This window comes from Colossoma macropomum, unplaced genomic scaffold, assembly GCF_904425465.1.
Source record: "Colossoma macropomum unplaced genomic scaffold, Colossoma_macropomum, whole genome shotgun sequence".
Taxonomy (NCBI): domain Eukaryota; kingdom Metazoa; phylum Chordata; class Actinopteri; order Characiformes; family Serrasalmidae; genus Colossoma; species Colossoma macropomum.
Window position 1 is genome coordinate 16,269,874 of NW_023494794.1, and position 12,522 is coordinate 16,282,395.

The window sequence follows — 12,522 nt, forward strand, 5'->3', positions numbered from 1 at the left end:
TAATTTGTAAGTTTTCAATTATTTTCATTTTCACTCAAAACAGAAAAGCATCAAATATTTCAACACTGCTGTTATATTTTCACGCTTTTATCCAGTGATGAGACATGAATTTTTATATTTATGATGTCAGTGAGAGTGAGAACTGCATTGATCAGTGAATCAGCACTCAGTAGCAGTAATGCCAACCAATCAGCACTCAGTAGCAGAATTTCTGAACAATCAGCACTCAGTAGCAGTAATGCTAACTAATCAGTGTCAGTAGCAGTAATGCTAACCAATCAGCACTCAGTAGCAGCATTTCTAACCAATCAACACTCAGTAGCAGCATTTCTAACCAATCAGCGCTCAGTAGCAGTAAAATTTGTGTCCTGCTGACTAAAATTTATTTGATTGCTGCTGCAGCACAAAACCCAGCATTCAGAAAACCATAAAAATTCTGTAAAGTCTTTTTGATTTTTAATTACAAGCAAAATCAGAATCAGTTCCCGTGTTGATGGATAAAACATATTTAACAAGTAATTTAACATTTTTTGCCAGTTTAGTCTCAGTTTGGTGTAATAGGATGGAAACATTCCTCTAAACAGGCGCCGTAATAAAAGATCAGACATTTACAGCATATCAGACACAGAGCTGCCGCTCATAATAAAGACTCTGTATGATGGAGTTTTCATCTGGTTACACAGAAAATACAGACGAGCACTTCACACTAGACATAGAGGCGCATTACGGATCTAACAGGTTGGAGTGAAAACGATCCTGTTTTACATGATTTTCTAATTTAATACCAGCTTTAAGGCCAGAAATGATTTTCGTCATAACGATTTGAGTGAAAAGTAGAACCTTAAACATCTGAATGAATTTTAGAATTTCTTAGTAGTTCGTTAATCTGCAGGACTCGAAAATCAACCTGAGGTTTTTACAGAGACCTTAACATCGTCAACATCACGGATTCGCTTCAGCATGAAAAACGCAGAATCTTCAATGTTTTTTACTGAAACTTTCCTTTGTGTTTCAACATCGAACATTTTCTGTTGTTTATTTCAAAATAAGAGTTTAATGTGTTTCTCAGATTTTTGAGTCACTGCATTCGGTGATAAAAGTTCAATACAGAAAAGATATTTTACAGATTATGTGAATGAAAAACAACAAACCCACAATTGTAAAAATATGGTTCTTTAAAGGTTCTTCAAGAAAGACAATGGTTCTGTAAGAAGGAACCCTTTGCATGCTTAAATGGTTCTCTGCATGATAAAATATTCTTCAGATTGACGGAGAATGTGTTGTATATGATTCTATATAGCACCAAGAGGGGTTCTGCTGTTGTCACGACGTGAAGCTTGTACATAGTAGCAGAACTGTTTTTGGTGCTGTATAGAACCACATGCAAAACATTCTCCATCAGTCCGAAGAACCATTTCAGAGAATCATTTAATCATATTAATGGTCTGTTGAGTGTTTATGGTTCTATATAGAACCATTATCTTTATTAAAGAACCGTTGAAGTGTTGCTGCGGGTGTGATGCATAGTCTTGGGGAAGAGCAGGTTGCCATGGTGATGAGTTATCTGCTGTGGAAGATGGTGTCGAAGCAGATCTCGCAGTAGATGTTCCCGCTGTGGTGGAACATGGAGAACAGCAGGTCACCCAGTGGCTTTCCGCACTTCCCGCACTGTGAACACAAACACACGGAAACATAAACACACTGCAGCTCCTCCTCCCAGCCACCGGGAGGCAGTAGGAATTTTTTGCCCCTGAAAATCACAAAAAAAATCCCTGAAAAACTAAAAATGGGGCCCCTGTATCTGCGGCGTCCTCGGAAAAGTTCAGCGTCTCTAACTGGCCTGTTTGTTTGATTAAGTATTTTATGTATTTATTGTCTTTTTACTTTTTAAAAGTTAGAGCTAGCTGATCGATTGATTGACTGATTACTTGATTGATTCTTTTATTGCCACACATGTCGCGTGGTCATTGTATCCAGTGCAACAAGATGTAATTCAACTCTGTGTTACCACCAAACACATAAACAAACAGTTTAATACACACACAGTAAACTACATACTGAGCAACACACAGTTCACAACATTTATTATCAACATTTAGTGAGAAGTAAACAGCACAAAAAGCACAAAGAGGAAAACATGCAGAAGTGATTGTGTATTGATGAGGCTGAATGTTGACGGTACCTTAAAGCATTCAGGGTGGCAGCAGATCGGAGGAACGTTCAGAGAGATTTTCACATTACCGTCAACGGGCTTAGCACAGAATGAGCACAGGACCTTCCCTTTAGCACTGCAGAGAGAGAGAGAGAGAATACAGAGAGAGAGAGAGAGAGAGAGAGACAGAGAGAGAGAGAGAAAAATATTAACCCTTTAAAATCTGTATATGAGTCTGTATGTGGCTCCACACTGGCTTCTTTATAGATATTAATTCATATTAGATACTGTATAATACATATTAGTTCATGAATAATGAGTAGTAGTTCATGAATGGTTAGCCTGCACTGCTAACTGCATTAAGGTTAGCTCATCACCTGTATAAAACCACAGAAGAACACATATATTTAAAGTCAGACTCACATGGTTTGAGGTTTGCTGGCGCCCCCTGCTGGGTTTTGTGCTGCAGCAGCTGGTCCAGAGTTAGTCTGAAGTTCTGCTCTCGGTTCTGAGGTTGAAGGCTGGGAAGCAGGTTTGCTGACCTGTGTGGACGATTCTACTGCAGGTTTTTCCTCTTTAAGAGCAGGTGTTTCTATGACACATTCCTTAACTGCAAGTCTTTTCACTTCAGGTGCCTTTGCTGCAGGTGTAGCTGCAGCTGTTCCTGCCACAGGTGTTTCTGTCCCAGGTTCTTTAACTGCAGGTGTTTTTACTTCAGGTGCCTTTATTGCAGGTGCTTCAACTACAGGTACTTTCGCCACAGGTTTTTCTGCCACAGGTGTTTCTACAACAGGTGCCTTTGGTGCAGGTGTTTCTACTGCAGATGTTTTTACTTCACGTGCCTTTGTAACAGGTGTTTCTACTACAAGTGTTTTTGCTGCAGGTGCTTCTACCACAGGTGCCTTTGCCGCAGGTGCTTCTACCACAGGTGCCTTTGCCGCAGATGTTTCTACCACAGGTGCCTTTGCCACAGATGTTTCTGCAACAAGTGCCTTTGCCACAGGTGCTTCTGCAACAAGTGCCTTTGCCACAGGTGCTTCTGCAACAAGTGCCTTTGCCGCAGGTATTTCTACCACAGGTGCCTTTGCCACAGGTGCTTCCGCAACAAGTGCCTTTGCCACAGGTGTTTCTACCACAGGTACCTTTGCCGCAGGTGCTTCTACCACAAATGCCTTTGCTGCAGGTGCTTCTACCACAGGTGCCTTTGCGGCAGGTGTTTCTACCACAGGTGCCTTTGCGGCAGGTGATTCTGCAACAGGTGCCTTTGCGGCAGGTGATTCTGCAACAGGTGCCTTTGCGGCAGGTGTTTCTACCACAGGTGCCTTTGCGGCAGGTGCTTCTACCACAGGTGCCTTTGCCGCAGGTGCTTCTACCACAGGTGCCTTTGCCGCAGGTGTTTCTGCAACAGGTGCCTTTGCTGCAGGTGTTTCTACCACAGGTGCTTTTGCTGCAGGTGCTTCTACCACAGGTGCTTTTGCTGCAGGTGCTTCTACCACAGGTGCCTTTGCGGCAGGTGCTTCTACCACAGGTGCCTTTGCGGCAGGTGCTTCTACCACAGGTGCCTTTGCCGCAGGTGCTTCTGCAACAGGTGCCTTTGCTGCAGGTGTTTCTACCACAGGTGCTTTTGCTGCAGGTGCTTCTACCACAGGTGCTTTTGCTGCAGGTGCTTCTACCACAAATGCCTTTGCTGCAGGCGTTTCCACTAAAGGTGTCTTAATTGAAGATGTACCTGCTGCAGGTGTTTCTGGTGCTAGAGTTTTTACTTCAGGTGATTTGACTGCAGGTTTTTGTACTTCTGGCATTTCCGCTGTTGAGGATTCCACAGGATGTGCCTTGATTGCAGGTGTTCCTATTATAGGTGTCTTAACTGCAGGTGTACCTGCTGCAGGTGTTTCTACTATATGTGCTTTCACAGGTGACTTGACTGCAGCGTTGGATTTCGGTTCAGGCCTGAAACACACACAAGCACACTCAACACCGTGGTTTGTCACGTGATGATAAGCTGAGAAAAATTACTTTGTGCAATTAATAAAGGAATAAACTTTGTCATACAGAGTAAAAGAACTTCTGTGTCCTAACGTTAACATGCAGTTTGTGCTTTGAAGTTGCTGCTGCAGCAACTTCAGTGGAACAGTTTTCATTTTCTCCCTCAAAAGCTGTCGGTATCTGAAAGATCGACAGCTCAGCTTGGAGCAGGTGTTCGTTTACTGGAGCTGGTGTTTGTGGAAAATGTCTACAGCGGCGCTATGAACCATGACGACCCCACATTCTAAACCAAGGTCAGTTCACTAACACTGGTTGGTAGATGAAGTGAAGGTGAGCTGTGACATCACCATGGAGGCTAATGGGGGCAGCAAACTGTCCTTAATTTTTTTTTTTTAAACTTCAGCAAGTAACATTTCAAGCCAAGCAGGTCTTCATGATCAGTGATACAGTAGCTGCCCTGAGGCCACCAGGGGGCAAATAACACATTTGCCTCATAGTGTTTGATTGTTAGCAAAGTAGGCAGGTAAACAAACTGAACAAACTGAGCATGTTTGTCAGAAAAAAAGAAGAAAGGAATTTACAATACATGCAGTTTTTGCTTAGTTTTAATAGTTGATCTGAGGTTGTAGAGTATTGATGAAATTCATTACATCCAGCTCTTTATTTTTACACTCACTGTCCACTGTATCAGCTCCACTGACCATATCGTTTAACTCTGTAGTTCTACAGTTACAGACTGTAGTCCATCTGTTTCTCTGAGCACTTTGTTACCTGGTTCTTCAGTGGTCAGGACCCCCACAGGACCCTCACAGAGCAGGTACTATTTGGGTGGTGGGTCATTCTCAGCACTGCAGTAACACTGACATGGTGGTGGTGTGTTAGTGTGTGTTGTGCTGGTCTGAGTGGATCAGACACAGCAGTATTGCTGGAGTTTTGAAACACCTCAGTGTCGCTGCTGGAATGAGATCCAAAAATATCCAGCCAACAGCGTCCTGTGGGCAGCATCCTGTGACCACTGATGAAGGACTAGAGGATGACCAACACAAACTGTGCAGCAGCAGATGAGCTATCGTCTCTGACTTTACATCTACAAAGTGGACTGACAAGGTAGGAGTGTCTAACAGAGTGGACAATGAGTGGATAGAGTGTTTAAAAACTCCAGCAGCTCTGCTGTGTCTGATCCACTCACACCAGCAAAACAAGTAGCCCAATTTGGTGTGTGTTAGCTAACTAGCTTTGAAATATGACTACATATATAACATTACTTATAACATTAATTAATGATATAATCAGGTTATTATCTGAAGTTCAGCTCAGACATTAACCCTCAGTTTTGTTTTTTAGTGTAAATGAAAAGAGTTGAAAAGCTCCATGAATCTCACTCCATCACCTTCTATCGTCCCGTAATTTCATATGAACTCTCTCAATGTTTAGAGTTTAACACTTACTCAAACTTCTTCAGCGCTGAGAGCACGTAGGAGCGGCCAGCTCTTCCTTTAGACCCTGAAGGGGTGTGCGTGTCCTGGAGAGAGGTGGGAATCTGGGGGGCGGGGCTTGACTGAGTAGGCTCAGGCTTTGGAGGGGAGGTACTCAGCTGAGCAGGTTTCTGGGGGGTGAGGCTTGACTGAGTAGGCTCAGGCTTTGGTGGGGAGGTGCTCAGCTGAGCCGGTTTCTGGGGGGTGAAGCTTGACTGAGTAGGCTCAGGCTTTGGAGGGGAGGTACTCAGCTGAGCAGGTTTCTGGGGGGTGAGGCTTGACTGAGTAGGCTCAGGCTTTGGAGGGGAGGTACTCAGCTGAGCCGGTTTCTGGGGGGTGAGGCTTGACTGAGTAGGCTCAGGCTTTGGTGGGGAGGTGCTCAGCTGAGCCGGTTTCTGGGGGGTGAGGCTTGACTGAGTAGGCTCAGGCTTTGGAGGGGAGGTGCTCGGCTGAGCCAGTTTCTGGGGGGTGAGGCTTGACTGAGTAGGCTCAGGCTTTGGAGGGGAGGTGCTCGGCTGAGCCGGTTTCTGGGGGGTGAGGCTTGACTGAGTAGGCTCAGGCTTTGGAGGGGAGGTGCTCGGCTGAGCAGGTTTCTGGGGGGTGAGGCTTGACTGAGTAGGCTCAGGCTTTGGAGGGGAGGTGCTCAGCTGAGCAGGTTTCTGGGGGGTGAGGCTTGACTGAGTAGGTTTGTGGGGAAAGGGGCTTGGTGGGGCGGGGCTCTGGGGGCCAGGGCTCTGTGGAATGGACAACGTGCTGGACTTCACAGGAGTGAAATTCAGTGGCTTCACTGAGACTGGAGACTTCCTAAAGAGAGACAGAGAGACAGACAGACAGAGAGAGAGACAGTGAGACAGAGTGTGTTTATATGTTATTCGAGGTCAAATTGTTTTTCTACGTTATGAGCTGACCACATGCAGTACACTGCAAAAAAGATAGCCCTAAATGTTCTTTAGTGAAGAAAATGGTTCTACATAGAATCATGAACACTCAAAGAACCCTTTGCATGAGTAAAAGGGTCTTTGCATTATGAAATGGTCCCTCAGGTTGATGAAGAATGTTCTCTAGATGGTTCCATATAGAACCTTTTTGAAAAGGGTTCTATGTAGTACCAACAAGGGTTCTGCTATTGTTATGTCAAGTTTGCAACAATAGAAGAACCTTTTTTGGTGCAAGAAACTGAAATTTCCTTCTTCTCCAAAGTTACTTGTTTGTTCTGACAGCAACAACATGTTATGTGGATATATAGGGTTAAATGATGTACATTGTTATATGAGATTATCTGATGTTGTACAAACCCAATTCCAAAAATGTTGGCACACTGTGTAAAATGTAAATAAATGTAAATAAAGACAGAATGCAATGATTTGGAAATCTCATAGACCCATATTTTATTCACAACAGAACATAGAACACGTTTCAGATGTTGAAAGTGAGACTTTTTACCATTTCATGAAAAACATTAACTCATTTAGAACTTGATGGCAGCAACACATTGGTGAAAGGTCTGGACTGCAGGCAGGTCAGTTCAGCACCCGGACTCTTCTTCTGTGAAGCCATGCTGTTGTGATGGATGCAATATGTGGTTTATTGTCTTGCTGAAATATGCAAGGCCTTCCCTGACATTGTCTGGATGGGAGCATATGTTGTTCTAAAACCTCTATATAGTGTTCAGCATTGATAGTGCCTTTCCAGATGTGTAAGCTGCTCACACCATAGGCACTAATGCAACCCCAGACAATCAGAGATGCAGGCTTTTGAACTGTCGCTGATAACAAGCTGGATGGTCCCTCTCCTCTTGAGTCTGCAGGACATGGCATCCGTGGTTTCCAAAAAGAATTTCAGATTTTGATTCATCTGACCACAGAACAGTTTTCAATTTTGCTTCAGTCCATTTTAAATGAGCTTTGGCTCAGAGATGACGGCGGCGTTTCTGGATTGTGTTGACATATGGCTTCTTCTTTGCATGATGCATCTTTCACTTGCATTTGTGGATTTCATGGCGAACTGTGTTCACAGACACTGATTTTTGGAAGTGTTCCTGAGCCCATACGGTGATTTCCAGTACAGAATCTTGCCTGTTTTCAATGCAGTGCTGCCTGAGGGCCCGAGGATCATGGGCGTCCAATATTGACCATCGACCTTGTCCCTTGCTTAAAGGGATTTTTTCAGATTCTCTGAATCTTTTGATGATACTATGTACTGTAGATGGTGGGATATCAATTTTACATTGAGGAACATTTTTCTGAAATTGTTCCACTATTTTTAGACACAGTTTTTCACAGATTAATGAACCTCTGCCCATCTTTGCTTCTGTTATGACCCCTGGTCATAATATACCTTTTGTGTGCCTTGTGCTGGCATTTTGTGTTTTCCCTGTTGTGTTTCCCCTTATGTGCAGGTACATGATTGCCAGATGGGGGCGCACAAAGGTATAAATGGTCACCAAGCCACCATCTTGAGAGATGGTCAGGGCTTTTTCCCCTTTGACCCGACCTGCAAGAAGACTCTGCCTCTCTAAAATGCTCTTTTTATACACAGTTATGTGAGTTACAAATTGTTTCTCCAGCTGTTTTATATTAGTACCACTTACTTTTTTTACTACCAGCCTTTTGTTGCCCCATCCCAAATTTTTGAGATGTGTTGCTGCCATCAAGTTCTAAATGAATTAATATAAAGTATATAACAGTATCATACAGACAGCTTAACAAATTTTGTGTGACTAGAGAATGATACGCTTGTATAGAGCTATAGTGTAAAGTGTGTTGACCTTCTCCATAGGTGTCTGGTACGGTGGTACAGTGGCACATGAGAGAGAGCAGCTAGAGAAAGTGGTGCGTTCTGCCTCCAAAATCATTGTTTGCGAACTTCCATCTATCGCTTCTATATACGCCAAAAGGATGGAAAAGAAAGCATTAAAATCTATGCAGATAGTTCAGACCCAGCAGAGCACCTTTTTAAAAAGCTTCCCTCTGGCAAAAGGTTTCAAAGCATTTTATGTTGTACATCTCAGTTCAGTATAGTACTGACCCTTCTGCCATCAGACCTTTGAACTCCACTCCACAGTCTTGACGTGGATTAGTTTATGTCAATGTTTGTTTCTTTTACTGAGATTGTATATGTTTTGTGTAGAAGTGTATATTGTTTGCGTGTTGTGTTGTGTGTGTTTGAGCAGTGCCAAAAGAAATTCCTCTCAGTCAAGTACCGACTGATACGGCAATATCAGTATTGAAACCTAAAACTTGAAACTTGTTTTTCATGAAATGATAAAATGTCTCACTTTCAACATCTGATATGTGTTTTATGTTCTGTTGTGAATAAATATGGATCTATGAGATTTGAAAATCTTTGCATTCTGTTTTTATTTACATTAATTTACATTTTACACAGCATCCCAACTTGTTTGGAATTGGGGTTGTACATTGTTAAATAAGATCATATGTTGTACGTTGTTATATACGATTATTTGATGTTGTACGTTGTTACATAAGATTATATGATGTAAGTTGTTATATGATGTTATCTGTGTTTGTATGTGGTTTAATGAGACTGCATGATGTACATAGCCATATGAAGTTATATGATGCTGTAAGTTGTTATTTGAGGTTATATGTGTTTGTGTGGTTACTGTGGTTGCGTGTCTTCCGGTTGGTCAATGCTGCAGCGGATCCAGCTGCCATCTTTCTTTAGGGCCGTTCGAACCTTAGTGGTGCGGAGAACCGCCTGCCGGTCTACGTCTGAAACACAGAACACTTTTATATGCAGTTTGTTTATTAGTTCTGACTGTTCTTATATTTATGGTTAATACAGTCCTGCAGTGGATCCCAAACCTGGTGTTACTATTTTTTCTGATCAAGTCCAAACATATTTAAGCAATGGAAGAATAAAGTCCAATAGAGAGTGTGTGTGTGTGTGTGTGTGTGTGTGTGTGTGTGTTTAAATAAAACGCACCACTTGACATTCTGCAGGTTCTTCAATGAAGCCGTGTGAGCGAAGCATCAACACTGAAAAACACCAGAGAAAGATAAAGGAATGAAAGAAAGAATGAATGAATGAATGAATGGATGGATGAATGCGGGAGCAGACAAATGCAGGTTAAAACATGATGGCAGGAGAGAATAAAAGCAGAGTGAAAGCATGCAGGAGTGCTGGACTGAGAGAACAATAGGAAAGAGTGATGAACTGATAGAATGAAAATGTTAGAGCAAAAGAAAGATGCAGCGATAGAGAGAGAGTGATAGAGGAGGGGAGGAGGACTGAGAGAATAACAGAATGTAAAGAATGTGGCATTTGGCCTTTAGGAGATTCGGCTGCATTCCACTCTGCAGGTCGGAGTGAAGAATGTGGAGGAACCGGCGCGGCTGCGTTCTCCCTCTGACTGACTTTATCTGGAGCTTATCTGATCAGACTGCATGATCAGAGAGAACCGAACAGCTCAGTCAACAATCACGACTCAAACGACACAGCAAAGCAGCTCACTGAGTAACTCTAAGCTCACGGCTCATGATTAGAGCAGAATAACATCACTGCGGTGAACTCACACTCATAAAATGCCCATTCAAACCAGGGAATCTGAAAAAGTGTGTCTGAATACAAAAACACCAAAACACAGCCACATACTGACAGCAAAGTAGTGCACTGAAAATACACTACAGCACAACAACACAAAAAAAAGGTTTACATTACACTTTTCATTTTAGTTACAGTGATTATCAATAAAACACAGTGCTCTAAAACACATCAGGTGAAAATGAACCACAGCTCCCAGCTAAACATGTTTTCAATTTGCATGTAAAATCGTTTGTTTGCCTCCCTAACATAGTTTAGCAGCTCTGTAAGAAAACCATCTTCTACTAACTGAGCTGTAAGAGGTCCTGGGTGTACGGCTGATATTTATTGCCATTGTGATTAATTACATCACATCAAGTCACAATATGCTTCTCTTATAAATGAGATATGTGCTTAAAGAACACTGTCCAGCTGTGTGTTTCATCAAAGAGAGCATAATTAGTCCTGTTAAATTGGATTTGGAGCAGCTCAGAAGTAAATAGTGAAGAAAAAAAAACAGTAAATACTGTGACACTGTTTATTGTGAAAACTTTCTTGAAGTATTGTGATTATATTTTTTGCCATATCACCCAGATCTGCGTACAGGTTTGCAGTAACTCAGTTGAGTAAAGATCAGTAAAAACAACAGATTAGTAAGATTTGCTGAAGCTTTAAATGCCTTAAAGTTTATATTTTGGAACATATTAAGAACTTCAAGCCTGTAGTGAAGATTGAGCTACACACAGAAACACAAACTCAGGCATTTACATCAATACTGATGAGTCCCACCTGTCTGAGTGTCTGAGAGACAGAGAGAGATACAGAGAGAGATACAGAGAGAGAGAGAGAGAGAGAGAGAGAGAGAGAGAGAAAGAGAGAGAGAGAGATACACACAGAGAGAGAGAGAGTCTTACCTGTGAGCGAGTCAGTGCTGCACTGCCTGGTCTCTTTGCAATGCGTGAGCGTTATCAAACACAGATATTCCAGTCTGATCACTTCATTCCTCTCACATACGCCCATCTGCACCTGCACTTCCACTCCTACTCACCAGTGAGAAACCCTCAGGGCCTTTTAGACCTTCAAACATGGTCTAATGATTTCTGGAAACTAAACAAAGCATGTCTGTAATGATTGGTTAAGTTATATTTAAGAGAAACAAATTTAAAGAACAGATAAGAACTGGTGTAAGTGGGCTAGCAACACTGAGACCCTCTCTCTCTGTCAAAGAAAGGCTTTGAAATGTTCCAGATTGTTTAAGACAGGGTTGGGCAAAAAACGTAAAAAATAATGACTACTGAATACATACCTGGGCAAACAAAACAGATAAAGTAACCTAATATGGGAGAGTTTTCCCTTTTTTAACATGTTGAAGTTCTGTGTAAATTTGCAGACAGTCGTTTACAGAAAGAAGAATTAGTCTTAATTAACTCAGCATTGATGGCTTTGAACAGCTGAAAAGCATCAAGCATTAATAACTGATCACACTGATTTTTCAGTCTACTTAGGCTTTAGCAGAGCTCAGTAATGCTGAGATTAATAACTGATCACACTGATTTATCAATCTACATTTTTCATTTTTCAGTCTACATACATACATATATATATATATATATATATATATATATATATATATATATATATATATATATGTGTGTGTGTGTGTGTGTGTGTGTGTGTGTGTGTATGTGCGTGTATCTGTGTGTGTATATATATAATTTATATAATATTATTTTATTATTTAGAGTGCATTTTTATTATTATTTTCCTAAAAATGTAAAAGTAACTCTATTTTGAATACTGTATTTACAAAATGTAACTCTGACTGAATACAGATATTTAGCTTCTGTATTTGGAATATATATTCTGAATACTTACATCCCAACCCTGATTTTAGTTGCTGTTAACAAATGACTTGAGGCTGATTATTTTGGAAGTCTGTGGACTCAAGAACAACAGCACCACCAAAAGGCTGTGACGGTCTAAGCTGGACTTGATTTACATGTTGCTCAAGCTGTGATTCCGTTTCAACAGTGGTTTGACATATTAGACATAGTGAAGCCCCCCATAGTTCCTTTTGGCCTATTTTTTTCAAACGCTCCATATCCAGCTTCGCCTTACTTCAGTCTGCAGTCAGTACACATTGGGGTGACAAGATCAAGGGAAAAATAAGCATTTTCAAAAATATCAGGAGATGGGGTGTGGATGAGGACAAATGTTTTCTTTCTCATTGTAACAAAAATTTACAGTTGCCTGTCAATTACATCATTTTTGGAGTGTAACTTGGTTCTCGACAACTGCGCTGCTTCGTTTATGATAATTGTGGGATGTTTGATGAGGAGTTTCACCTTTATAGGTGCTTTTATG

At 41.6% G+C, this 12,522-nt stretch overlaps 1 protein-coding gene across 2 annotated transcripts; it reads right to left on the bottom strand.

Annotated features, from left to right (window-relative positions):
* Positions 1–1,249: 1,249 nt before the first annotated feature.
* si:dkey-125i10.3 (calphotin) lies at positions 1,250–11,271 on the bottom strand. 2 transcript variants are annotated; one of them, XM_036580367.1, is made up of 7 exons: positions 11,073–11,271; positions 9,562–9,614; positions 9,239–9,347; positions 5,587–6,417; positions 2,576–4,102; positions 2,183–2,288; positions 1,250–1,668 (listed from the first exon to the last, which is right to left on the bottom strand). In XM_036580367.1, the coding sequence occupies exons 2-7, from the start codon at positions 9,569–9,571 to the stop codon at positions 1,561–1,563; spliced, it is 2,691 nt and encodes an 896-aa protein (XP_036436260.1). In that variant the 5' UTR covers positions 9,572–9,614; positions 11,073–11,271; the 3' UTR covers positions 1,250–1,560. The 2 variants fall into 2 exon arrangements, with proteins under 2 accessions (XP_036436260.1, XP_036436259.1); XM_036580366.1 differs by lacking the exon at positions 11,073–11,271 and having other exon boundaries at positions 9,562–9,913.
* Positions 11,272–12,522: the final 1,251 nt, after the last annotated feature.